General features: G+C 40.8%; 1 protein-coding gene across 1 annotated transcript in view; it reads right to left on the reverse strand.

The window, feature by feature from the left end:
• Positions 1 to 14,329, reverse strand: part of LOC145399464 (uncharacterized) — a 137,037-nt gene that overhangs the window by 68,820 nt on the left and 53,888 nt on the right. The window contains exons 4-5 of the mRNA XM_080272074.1: positions 7,280 to 7,507; positions 76 to 444 (exon numbers count right to left, since the gene is read on the reverse strand). Coding sequence (XP_080128200.1) covers positions 76 to 444; positions 7,280 to 7,507 — 597 coding nt within the window. The remainder of the gene's footprint in view (positions 1 to 75; positions 445 to 7,279; positions 7,508 to 14,329) is intronic.

Below are 14,329 nucleotides of genomic sequence, written 5' to 3' on the forward strand. Positions count from 1 at the left end.
TCTGTGTCTGAATAATAAACAAACAAACAAAAATTAAGTTCAGCAATGTTACAAATGAACATAAAGCTGACTCACCTCCATAGTCTGTGTTGGAGAGGTTGTGTCCCATTGCATTTTGGACTCCCGCCCCTGTCGACGAGACTGGGGGGTGGTAGGGCGGGGGAGGGTGATTCCGGGGCTGCACCACAGGAGAGGGGGACGAGAACATTGGGGGCGGGGGGATGGGGCCAATTTCGGAGACTGGGATGGGGGGTTCGGGGAGGTGGTGGGGATGCTGGTGGTGTGGGGGGAGGTAGTGGCTGGGCGGGGGGTTGGGATCGCCCCCGCCCGGCCCCGACCCCCCACCCCCATAGTACGTGTGGGTGTCCCGCTGGTGTACCGGGTGGAGGCCAGACGGCAACTCTGTCGGTAGCACCTGCACCCCACCAACACCACCCTCGGAAACTGCAACAAAAAACAATGACCACAACTTTACACCTTGTCTCACCACAAATATTTAAAACTACTGTATTACCACTACCAGAAAAAACTTGCTGTAATATTTGGGACTACTTATTCATTACTTAAAAATTTACCTACAAATTAACTACTATTTTGTATTAGTTCTACAGTACAGTAAGTCCTCATTATATGTTTCCTATATCATACTCTCAAAGCTATAAATCCCTAAGGAAATTAAAGAAGTACTGTACAGCCACTTAAACAGATTAGCCAACACCTCCAATGTACAGCACCAGCTTTTGGAAAAAGGCTATTTTTGGAATACATCCCTGACATAATAAGGACCACCTGTTCTGTACACACTCTACTCACAAAATCCAGCAGTAAATTTAAAAATCTATGTAGAACTATTATTACTAACTCTTGTTGCATAAAATCAGGTCTAGTAATACAGCACTGTACTGTATTATACTAAAAAAAAATTTTTGCTGCAGAATTAACAACTTAGAACCATTAATACTAACAGAAAAACTTTTGTTGCAATAACTAAGGACTATGAATTCATTACTATGAATTAAAACTAAATCTTCCAGTGGAATCCAAGAGCTATCACTCCTAAGAGAAAATAATAAAGTAATTACAGTACCTGAAACAAATGTTAAATGTTAAGAAAGAAAATTAGAAATTATATGCTGGTATAATATTTGCTAGATCAATTTACTGTAATTAAAATGGAAATAATTATACAAGCAAAATATACCATCACCTCAAAAGATTAACTGGTTTATACTTTAAGGAAAAGCACATTTAAACTAATGTAACTGAGAAAACTGTTTAAATTAGAGTTACCAAAAGCCACTGAGTGACAAAATGACAAAAGTTATAGCTACTGGTACCCAAAATCCCTGCAAATAGAAATGTAAATACCATATATAGCTGAGTCTCACAAATATATATGTCCTGTTTTACCTATTAAATTTTCCAAACTCAAATGATGCAATAACACACTGAACTTATTGATGCAGAAAAATAACTTGTGAACTCCACCTTGCATGGTATTTATCTGCATAACTTGAATTTCACACTTAAAATATCAAATAAGCATAATCCATCATAATACTCTAACTTACAGTATTCAATACCAATGATGTTTTTTCTGTTATATCTTTGCTACCATCGGACAAATTTATTCAGCTTAGGGGAGACCACTGGCAATAAAGAGGCTGAAAGTTGTCAGCCTTAACCTTTGCCCTATTAAAGGCTCTCCCTATGCTGAATATTAATGTCTGGCAGTAACAAGAACATAACAAAGACATCATCATATTGTAGAGACTTAAAAAGTGCTTTAAAGTTCAGAAAACATTAATAATTTCAAAATGTATCCACTCTGTGGGAATTCAGCTTTGGGAGACTCAACTGTAGCCTAACCAACATTGAAACAAAACTTTAATACTGTTCACAATAATATTCAAAGGCAAAAAAAAGCAATCCCACAGTTACCATACACCTGGAAAGGAAAGCAATGAATAAAAACTGTAAATCCCAGCATCTATTAAAAAATGTATATAAAATATGATACGCTAGTAGACTTCTTCAATGTGAACTGAAACTTTACCTCTGAACTCAAAACTAATTAGGCTATTGTTACGTATCAGTTCTGTTATTTTGGCCACTGGTTTACTTATATTGCTAACTGGTAATGTGCTAGACCACAGACACTTTTTTCTGTAGCAGACAGTGGACACATTTAACATCAAGCTAACAACTGTCTCCAAAGCTGGCAAAACAGCAAAGCGCTTTGGAGGTCTATTCCCTTAGGTACAATGATGTCTTAATTGTGCTCTTTTACTACCCCTAGACAGTTTTATTCAGCTTTTGGGAGACTTTTCAAGCAGAAGGAGTTGACACAAATGTTAAATAACCCCTTCAGTATTTGGTCACCTCCAAGATAAATAAACCAACTGAGGGTAGCAAAAATAATACAAAATATGACATGACGGTACTGGCTGGGTTAAAATACTGCAATCAAGGGACAGTGGGGGGACTAATACATCTGAAACAGTGCCAATATACTGTACTGTACTTCACCACAGACACAAAAAGCAATATCTATCCCTTACTGGATACGAGAACTATGACACAATCCAAGACAAGCTACTGTGGATAAATTCTGAAACATATGAGAGGGTTCAGGTGCATTCTGCAAAACTAGGGGACTATTATCAACCTTGTAAACAAAATTAAATCTTCACCAGGTAAATAAGTCTATTATTCAAGTAAATACTATGATTCGGTGGTGTATATGTGACTGTTCAATATAAAGAAAGGACATGGTGCTAGGCAGATGGAGTTTATAATCTTGTAAATGTAATGAGATGTAGTGCTCTGTTTACAAATCAATACATCTATGTAAATATGGCTATTAACTTTGTAAACATAATGAGATATGGCATCATTTAAAAAGGTATATTAATATCTGAAAACATAATTAGAAATATGGTGCTATTTAAATGTCTTGCAAACATACTGAGGTCTGGTGCTATATAAATGTAATCAATAATTCTGAAAACAAGACATGGTGCTACACAAATACAACAAATATATTAATCTTGTAAACAAAATTATATATGAATAGCACAAAGTAGCTCAATGTGATAATTCTTGAAAACTGCTACATTTAGTGCTATGTAAATGAGACTTAACCTGGAAACAATGAGATATGGCACTAAGAAAATGTGAGGGATATGATAACTATGTAATAAACATACTAAGAACTGATGCCATGTAAATGCAACTGACGTTCTTTTCACCATAACAAGACTAGGCATAACCTAAATGAGTCTATTAATCTTGTAAACAAAATCAGATAAAGCACAATGAAAATGCAATTGCTAATTTACAAATATTCTATGGAAATTAAGTTTGAATAAGGAATCAATTTTGCTTCAATGTAAAACTCTTCTCCTAAGCTGAAAAAGAAAAAAATTATAAATCAGATTTAAATTTTTAGATGTTCTCAGGTTGATGGAATTATATGGGGACACAGTAAAGCAGCATATTTCAACACTGTATAAAAATATGTGTAAATCTCTGGACAATGATTCACAAACTTACAACTCCATGTCATAAATAAGATCTGATTATACAGTGACAAGGAAAGAGAGTGAAGAATCTTTTTCAAGTCACTTCTTGTTTATGTACCAGAAAGGCAAGATCTGAATATTGAAAAATCTAGTGTTCCTTTTTTTCTTGCTAGTTATCATATAGACAAGAAAAATGCACCAAATTTTCATGATCACTGTTCTTCCTTAGTTATGAGAAAGATACGGGACGCAGAGTACATCTTCCTCTCTTATGAAAATACGAACTATGCACAATCCTTTTTCTAGTTCCGTCTTAGTTATGAAAAAGATGAGGAACAAATGCAGCAGAATCATTCCATGTCTCTTTTTCCTTAGTTTAAACAGGAAAATTATCATAATGTTATTAATCTTCTCACGACTTGAATTACCCATTGTTATAAGAAGGAAGTTATCATATATTATTTTTGTGAATTAAAGTCCATCTTTAGTATAAACACTGGGCTGGGGATCAAACTGGTGGAGGTGGGGAGTGCTACTGGTGGTCGTGGTGGTGCTGGGTGGTTGAAATGAAAGTAGTCCTTATTGCAAACCAAGATTGCAATGATAAGTGGTATGTGTGGTGAAGCAACAATGATGATAGTAGTAGTGGTTTGGCCATGGGGAGAGGATGGAGAGAAAGAGACTGACGAGGAGAGTGTATGTAAGGGAGGTAGAGGGGGGGGAGAGGGAGGGGGAGGCCAAGGATGAAATGGAGGGATGGAGTGGAGAGGTATACGAGAGAGGGGGAGTGTGAGCTGGGAGCAGGGCAGTGAAATGGTGGGGAACAGGGTGACATGGAGGCGATTTGTGTGTGGCCACCTCTTATGGGATTAAGGCATCTGACAACAGACTGACAGATAGATAGTTGTGGTAAGAATAGCACCTATGGTAGGACCGCAATGACAGTAACAGTAGTGGTAAAGAAGTTGCAATGAGTAGTAGCTGTGACAGGGAAAGGTGTTTCTGTTGCATACCACTGTTGCAACAAACAGTAGCAGAGAAGCTGCAATTTGTGGTATTGTCAAGTCCAATTAAAACTGGCACTCTGATGTTATGGTAGTATAAGTGGTTGTATTGTGGTTTACTTAATACAGCTACTACAGTAATGGTAACACCTGAAGTTTCTGTAGCAATGTTGGACAGTCTTGCAGTAATGGTGGTAAATGTGATTATGGCTACATACTGTGGTGAAAGTGATATCTGCCAAGGTTATGTACTGGTATTAGCTGAAGTGATAGTGGTAATAGCTGTGCTAATAGGGATACATGTTCCAGCAATGACTGTACCAGTGACAGTCAGGATTAGTTGTGGCGATCACGAGCGAGCAAGCAAGCACTGCGAAGCGATGTTTACTCTACGTTTAGCTGAAAAATTAGTGGCCCAACACGACATGACCCGGCCCGGCCCAACCACAATGGTTTTCAGGGACTAACTTTTCTACTACATAAGATAGAGAAGAGATTCTTTCAGCAGGTAGTAGATACAGTCAATAAAATTTGTTTTTAACTATATAATACTCATGAGACCAAAGAAACTCCTTAGAATCCCACCTTTCCAAGGGAATGTACCGAGGGCTTCAAATGACATGCTCCACTATGAAATCAAATTAAAAATGATTTCCTGTTCTAACACTACGTTTCCTTGCATGAATTCAAACAATTAAATATCAGGTATTATACTGTACTCATATTTTACATGAATGTTTTTTTTTTTCCTATGTTTAAGGGGTGAAATAAGCAAGGGTTTTATCATTTGATCAATAGCCAATCGTTTACCGATGCAGTTCATTGACATGGTAAGTCAGGAGCAGACAACTGAACATTGTGCATATTGTAAATGCTATGGTGCCTTGCTATACGCACATCCAAAGAGAAAACGTCAGAGAAAACATGAAAAAGAAAATGTTTTAGCTCAACTACCTCATGAGAAATGTTGAAAGTTTACACCAAGATAAAATTATAAGTACAGTATATGTACAAACGCTCGCTCGCTTGCCATGCTCTCACAAAGCACAAATGACTGGTAGTAGTGTTGATGCTGATGAGTAGTAGTGGTTACTGTGGCAGTAGCTGTTGTGGTGGCAGGGGCGGTGGTGACAGTGATATAGCAGTAGGTGTGGAGGGTGTAATTTCAAATCATGTGTCGTACTAGTAACTGTTAAAAATACTGAACAGTAATTATAGTGGTGATTGTGATGGAGGAGGGAACTGTAATGATAAGTGCTAATGGTTAATTGTGTTCATCATCAGAGTAAAGAAAAAAGTAACAATCAGAGCTGAAGTATAAAAAATTGGAGCAGTTCTTGGGAGAATGGTAGGTAAAGATGACCAAAAATTACATCGATACACAGACTTCAAAACAGGAGACAACACTGCATGAACCAGAAACATTCACCTACACTCCAATGTTTACTCACATCTGCCCTAACAAAAACACCGAACACGTAACGAAGATCCAAAACCTATGCTAACACGACACAAACAAAACACCGATATAATGGATGCCTTCAACATTTTCAGTACTATGTCTTATTATTATATTCTTCTACGATTTGGTGATTTTAACACTTTGGCCATGACAAACAAACTCTGTCTCTTATTCTGGTTAACTTCAATTCTATTTGCTCCTCTAAGCCACATAAAATCACCCAAAGGCAAGAAGAAAATAAAAGACATTAGACTTAAGAGAAATTCTGTGGTCTTTTTAAAATTTGGGTATTTTGTGGGGGGTGGGGGAGGGCAGGAGGTGAAATACACATAGAAAAATGGTAATAAAAAAAAGAGTAAATATTTGTCTACGTCCACTGAAGTACCACTGGTGAAAAATGACCTAATATGGTAATAATATAGTAGTAAAAAAAACTTACATCCATGTACACATATAATCAATATGGGGGTCAATGGGGAGGTGGTGGGAGGGGAGAGGGTGGGGAGTGGGGGTGTGGGTGGGACAGGGTGGGGGTGGGGGTGTGCGTAGGGGGTATAGCCATGCCTGCTGTCATGCTGGGGCTTCACATGCTATGCCATCATGCTTGCCTGGGCGGGGCGGGGTGGGGCAGGTTGGGGCAGGGGACTCACCAGGGAGGGAGGTCCGTGGGGGGTTTGGGCGCCCGGGGCCCCCCACACTGGCCCCTGCATATACACCAGGGAAGGAGTGGGCGGAGGAGGTGGTCGAGGTGGAGGAAGGAGGGAGGAAGGCGGAGGGGTGGTGGGGCGGGGCAAGGGTGGTGGCGGTCTGTCCCGCCTGCATGAAGGGAGTCGGGGCAAAGGTGACTGCCTGGGATTGGGGGGAGGGCAGGCCAGGGGGCGGGTGGGGGCTGGGCGGGGCATAAGGGGAGGCCTGCTGAGGGGGCGTGGCCGGGGCATTGTGGAGGGCAGGGCGAAGGAAGCACCCCGCCAAGTTACAGTGTGAGGATGGGGACTGGAGGGGTCGCGGGGCAGGGCCTGAGCCAGGGGGCGTGGGGGCCTGATGGGAAGAGGGTGAGGTGGTGGGGCGGGGCTGGGGCGGGGGCAGGGGGGCGGTGGAGGGCTGGTAGTGGTCCCCGGGCACGGTGGTAGAGGGCACACACAGGAGCCACCGGGCATGCCTCCCCCCACACATGGTGGTGGTGGTGGTGGTAGTAGTGGCGGTGTTAGTGGTGGTGGTGGTGGTAAAGAGTGGCTGGGTGTTATCCGACCCGCCGGGGCTCCCACCACCACCCCGCACCTGCCACTTACCCCCCGGGGCCATGAGGGAGGTGGGTCTCTCGGGGCGCTCTGAGATGATGTGGTGGTGGGTGTGGTAGTCTGGAGGCTGGGTGTCCGGGGGCCCCGCAGTGCTGGCTGGGGTGGGGTTGGGTGGGGCAGGGGCGGGCGGGGTGAAGGCGGGCTGGTGGGTGGGCGGGGGCGAGCTGTCACCACCGCCAGCACTCCCGTTCACACCCTCACCCTTCTCCTTCCCAGGCTCTGAAACACACAAAAAAATAACATCAGTTTGTTTTATGCCACCTCATATACAACACAACACTTCCTTTAATAAGCCTACAATAACCCCACCCCCACCCCCAAAAAAATACATAAAAATAAAAATAATAATAATACTGTACTACAATGAGACTATTAACACAACACAGCCAATTACATGCACACTGAAACAATCTGTCAGGACATCTAAATTCCAATAACTGTCAAAACACTGATAACACAATCCCAGCTATCAATACACCTAAACTTTCAACACACAGCACAGCACATCTGTAACTACATCTGCCAAGCACTTTAAGTCAGTACACCACTCACCAACACACCTACTGCATGCCTGTTGCACAACCATCACTACAGCAACATTCTTACCACACAACCACCAACACACATAAGCAACCACCACATCTACACCTACATTCTCTGCCATTTCATTCTGATTACACATTTTATACATTTTTCTACATTGCGATCACCTGACAGATTCATTCAGCTTTGGACAGGCTTATCAAATTGTAAAAGCTAGATACTGTACATCCTTCATTAACCCCTTCAATATGAGAATCTTGTTTATAACTGAATAAAACTGTTTGGTGACAGAATAACATAAGAAAACATTATTGGATTAAAAAGAATAGCCACTTTAAGCTGACGATGTATTTTTTTATTTTAGTCTAGCTACTTCCAGATAATTTTATTTTATCTTGAAAGGACCTCATTATTAAAGCAATTAAGTAAGACTATATCTAACTTCTCTGGTTCAAAACATCTCTTCTAAGTTGAATTAAAGCATCTGAGCATCTGAGAGTTGCAAGGATAAAATACATCAAAGTGAAGGGGTAAACACACACACACACACACACACACACACACACACACACACACACACTATAATACGCCTGCAAATTACAAACTTTGCCCTTACATCTTAGTAACTATGGTTTAAGGCCAAATTACATGCTGGTATCATCTAGCCTAAGTATGTACTAGTGAGTCAGAATATCAAACCTACTAGAAAAAAATGCGAGCCATACTACACTATCCTAAAAAATATCATACATGTCTTTATATAAAGCTGGCAAATTTTAGTCAGGAAACTTTCACACCAATATCATGAAACCACACAAGAAAACCTACCTGGCAGGGTTATAAACATTTAACTTCTGAATTTAAGGAACTATATGCTGATGGAGAAGAGAAATTTGCAATACTATATATATACACATAGTAGCGTATTCAATTATATTTAACATTTGTGAGATGTCGAGAACAACTATCATCTATCATCATCATCATGTTCATCATCATAATAATTCTACTTCTCACAAAATGAGCGAATGGTAGCTCAAGCTATTAGCTGATTTGCCTTCAAAACTTCAAACAGCAATAATAATAATAATAGTAAACGGTAATAATAAATAATAATACTGCGACTAACAAATGATACAGAAAGAAAAAATAATCCGATCTTCCCAAGCACACTACCACCACCACCACCACCACCAAAAAAAAAAAAAAAAAAAACTCTCACTCTTGCCAGCACAGAGGTACTTGAGGAAGGCAGGGAACGGCAGACACCCAACAAATTCCCCCAGCCCAGCCCAGGTCCACCCACTGGGGGGCTGGGGGGCAGGAGAGGGTGCAGCAGGGTGTGTGGTGCTGCCGGCAGGGGGCGTCACGCTATACATCAATACCATGCTTAAGGTGGCAGGGTTTAGCACATATCACGACTCACACACCACAAGAACACTTTTCAGAGGCATTTAAGTGTCCAATCAATTATACACTATCATAATAACATTCTTCTAGGTATCAAATCAACAATCTTCTAATTATGTGTACCGGGTATGTCAAGAGTTCTTTTTAGTACAGTCCATTTTTTGCACATCCTTATGTTTTTTAGATATTCAAATCTTAAAGTAATCATGCACTATATACCACAGACATTTTTCCATGCCTGCAGAGCACCTGTGTCAAATAATTTGTTAGCACTGGCCAAACTTTGCACATCTTATGTAACTAAACATTTAAACATCAAGCTAACTTTACACTATGTACATTCTGCAACAATGTTTATCCAGGATTCTATTGATATCATGATCTATTGGCTGGGACTACTCATACTCTCCACATGGTATTGAAATGTCAGGATATTTTACACAATTCATCTGTATCATACTAACAACATTATTCCTCTGCAGTGTTATAAACTCATCTGATTATTTATTAAGCATTTACTTCATCAGTGAAATAAGGGGTGATTCTGCTATACTGTTTTATATGTATATATAATTACTCACATTCCACCTGGAGAGGTATCAGTGCCTTTAATTACTTTAATTTTTTATTACCATACATGCACCAGAGAAAGAATGCAGCCAATCAACTCTATGGAAAGTGAAGCTCAATACTTTAACAGAAAGGCAGCGCACTCCTGACACAACGATACTTTCCACACACTATGCTTCTTTATATTCAACTGCCAGGCTAATTACACAATTGATCTGTATCGCAACATTATACTGAGACAGGATGTGTGTCTCAAGAGGTCTTTGTTAGTAACCCACAACTTATATATCTAATGTAACTGAACTGTTTCGCTAATTAACCCATTGTACCAGTGACACAACTCCATTACTTCATGACCAGTGTACGTAGATGATTGTGAGGGGATCATTTCAGCACAACCTATGCCTTGACAACTTCCATTTATTTATCTACAGTATGTATCTTTACCTATATCTATCTATCTATCTACAGTCAGACTATGTAATCCCAGACTATGTAATCCCACCATGAACAAACAGTCAATATGCTGCCCTGTCCTTAACCACTTGGCTGTACTCTCTCCACCTCACACCACTTTCATTCCTATTACACTCCAGTCCTTCCCTCCATCTTATCCCATATGTATCTCACTTTATCTCCTCCTTTCTCCCTCAAACCTAATTTGCATAAACTCTCCTTGTCAACATCTCAACCTGCATTTGCTCCACACGGTCAGACCATCTTTGGGTAGTGGATACTTCTCTTAATGCTTTCTAGCACATCCACAGCAACACCACAATACTCCCACACTTTCTCATTTGTCTGTCGGTCCCTCCAGATAACTCAACGCACTCCACTATGACAACTTATTTCCACTCCTCTCACTCCTGAATTTTGTCCTTCCAGCAACGTGGTTAAGTTCATGCTACAGAGATGGGGGGGGGGGGGGGGAGAGAGAGAGTTGCCTTAATCAATCCTCCAATAAACACAAAATCTGGGTATTATTCCTCCCTTTAACTCACAGTCCTCTCTTTGTACATTATTCAATGAAAGCCCAGAGAATAAGGTACACAAGGTAAGTACCGGTAACCGAAGAATTGCAGTAATTTTTCCTCGCATAACAGCAGTAAATCACGTGAAATACTGAGTTCCTGGGAAAAAGAGAAAGCAATTTGGGTGGATCAGCTTAAAGGATAGCAGGAAAGTGCATGAAGCTCCATAAATCATGAGGTAATGGCCAATGTGATCGCTGGGAATGCACTGGCCGTAAGCAGGTAGGTGGGGATATTACCTTTTGTGGTCAGAGGGTCTGGCTAAGTATGTAAACACACACACAAAACCAAATTATAAACACATGCTATATAGGTGTTGAAAATTATACACATATACAATCCATAAAACATTTGTGAGTTTAACTGACATTTACACACACACACAGTAATTCATATTTATACACACAAACCTGACCCCCTCACCTACACACACAGTAATCCATACATATGCACAAACCTGACCCCCTCACACACACACACACACACACACACACACACACACACACACACACACACACACACACAAAACCAAATTATAAACACATGCTATGTAAGTGTTGAAAATGATACATATATACAATCCATAAAACATTTGTGAGTGGAGAGACAGGCTGACGAATGAGGATATAAAGGAGCGTTGTGGTGTGGATGTGGATGTGATAGGAAGCGTTATGAGGAACACACTGAGGTGGTTTGGCCATGTGGAGAGGATGGAGGGCGAAAGACTGACGAAGAGAGTGTATGTGAGTGAGGTGGAGGGGGGAAGAGGGAGGGGGAGGCCGAGGATGAGATGGAGGGATGGGGTGGAGAGGTATATGAGAGAGGGGGGTGTGAGTTGGGAGCAGGGCAGTGAAATGGCGGGGGACAGGGCGACTTGGAGGCGATTTGTTTGTGGCCACCCCAAACGGGATTGAGGCGTCTGGCAATAGATAGATAGATAGAGTTTAACCAACATCTACACACACACACACACATAAAGTAATCCATATAGCTATACAGACAACCCTGACCCCCTCATCTACACACACACACACACACACATACACACAGATTAATCTAGTTGTATCCACTCAGACAGCCTAACCAGCACCATCTGGCATTCAGGTAACCCCATCAGTGTTCGTATTCACCGCCTTTCTGGGCCAACCTTGTCAGAACATCAGGTACAGTTTCCAACATAGACATTAATAATATAAGAAGCACAGGCAGCTTGAGGATACAAAACGGTATTACAGGTTATGAAGTATTGTATGCTTCTGAAACACGGTTGCAATATTACAAAAAAAAAAAATGCATGCAGATCTTATTACAAGTTACCTTTTATTTATTTGTCTATTTTCATATGTTCTTACACCAACATGTCCACAGTAAATGATAAGAAAAATTCCTTACTACACAGGGAAGACGCATAGAGGGAGGATGGTAAGTAGGGAAGGGTGGAAGGTATGTGGGGAGGGTGGAAGGTTAAATGGGAAAGGGTGGAAGGCAAAGAAATGAGAAAGGTTGGTAAATGGGTAAGTAATCACGGGTACGGGTGGAGGGAAACTTTTACATAACTCCAGTATGTCCCTAATGTAATACTACCAGCCAGACCAAGTAACAAAGGAACAACAACAGATGGAACAAAGGGGAACAAGTGCTCATAACTGATGGCAGGTGTTGGATAGCATCACACCTGCTGCCAACACACACACTCACCCTCCCACCACCAAATATTAATCACAGGCTTAATATTCATTCTTATATTCTGCTGTCACATACAGATATTACTTGCCTGCCCAATATTCATTACTCTTTTATCTAGTCTCACTGTAAAATATCACTCATCTTCAATATTCCACCCAATTCATTTTCAGAATTACATACAACTAATGGACGCTGAAAGTAACTGGCACATTACTGACTTTACTCAATTCTAGGCACTTTATTCTCTATAAGCATGCGTCAGAATATAGTGTACCATGTATCTATATTTTTTTATGTACTTACTCTTCGGGATTATGGCATCTGGCAATAGATAGGCTATATGTGGAGTGGGGGGGGGGAGAGAGAGAGAGAGAGAGAGAGAGAGAGAGAGAGAGAGTATTCTCCAGCCTTGCCTAGCCTAACTTAACACAAAGGACAAGTTCATGACCAGCAGACCAAGAGTGTGACCATGCATGTCAAGCTGGCCTCCTAACAAAATTGGGGGAAGGTTGAGCATGATTGAATTAACAAATCCAATCACCAAGGGGGCTCTCTCGTATGTTAGGTGAAAAGTCTGGTAGCAGCGCAAATGAAACAAAAAATTACATCACTCTATCGTATTGGTGAGGTTACAGTATCTAGAAGTCAACACAGGCAAACTCTTTTCTGTACATACCACAAAGTAACTAACCCTTTCACTATGGGGTCTCTACCATAAGTTAAATAAAAAGTCTGGCAATAGCGTGATAAAAAAAAAAAAAAAAAATACTGTATTGTATTAAAAAGGTTACAGTATCAAGAAGTCAACAAATGCAAACACTCTTCTCTCTACGCAGCACAAAGGAAACGTCATGAGAAGAAACCCGAAAGTGAAATCTTGCAAGTCAAGCAGGGCTCCTAAAACTACTGGGGTGAAATTCTGCCTGACTTCCCTGAGGTGAGTCACATCCTGGCATAACTGAAGAGGTGGTTCAAGGCTGTTAGCTGCTGACTGGATACTCTACCAATATTAACACATGCAGGTGATATGGTACTTTGGTCTATTTCTTATGCACCCTAGACAGACAGACTGAGTACCTAGTCTACTCCTTAGGTAATGTAGATAGATACATATATGGGCAGATATAGATAGATAGACAGCTGTATGATTGGTAGCTCACTGCAGAGTACAACAAATCAAGATAAAATTCTGTTGTGAATGACATTTTTACAAAGAATACGAAATCTCCGAGCAAATATTTGTCTTACTCAACTGCATTTTTTCTCTCCATCTTTTTTTTTTTTCCCCCATTGTCAGAGGTAAACAAAAATCTTTCATCCCAGACCTGACTTTCATGAATTTCTGTCAAATTTATCCCTTCAACCTGAGGATGTAACAAACATAAATAAATCATATATATTATTTCAACTTGCCATCACCCTATCTTTTTACTTTATTTAGGATTATGAAGTGGATGGTGTACATTTTATGGCCTTGGTAGTGTGCATTTGTTTTCATATAACGAACTGGGCTACTCCCATTAACTGAATACTGAGTTATGGCTGCACACGCACAAACACACACACACACGCACGCACGAGCTGATGGAGTCAAAGATGGCCAAACACACACACAAACACACGAGCTGAAGGTGTCAAAGATGGCTGGCCACACACACACCCATGCACGAGCTGAAGGAGTCAAAGATGGCCACACACACACACGCATGCACGAGCTGAAGAAGTCAAAGATGGCCACACACACACACACACACACGACCTGAAGGTGTCAAAGATGGCTGGCCACACACACACACACACA

This window comes from Coenobita brevimanus, chromosome 49 (assembly GCF_032717465.1).
Source record: "Coenobita brevimanus isolate Jiangsu-jjx chromosome 49, ASM3271746v2, whole genome shotgun sequence".
NCBI classification, from domain to species: domain Eukaryota; kingdom Metazoa; phylum Arthropoda; class Malacostraca; order Decapoda; family Coenobitidae; genus Coenobita; species Coenobita brevimanus.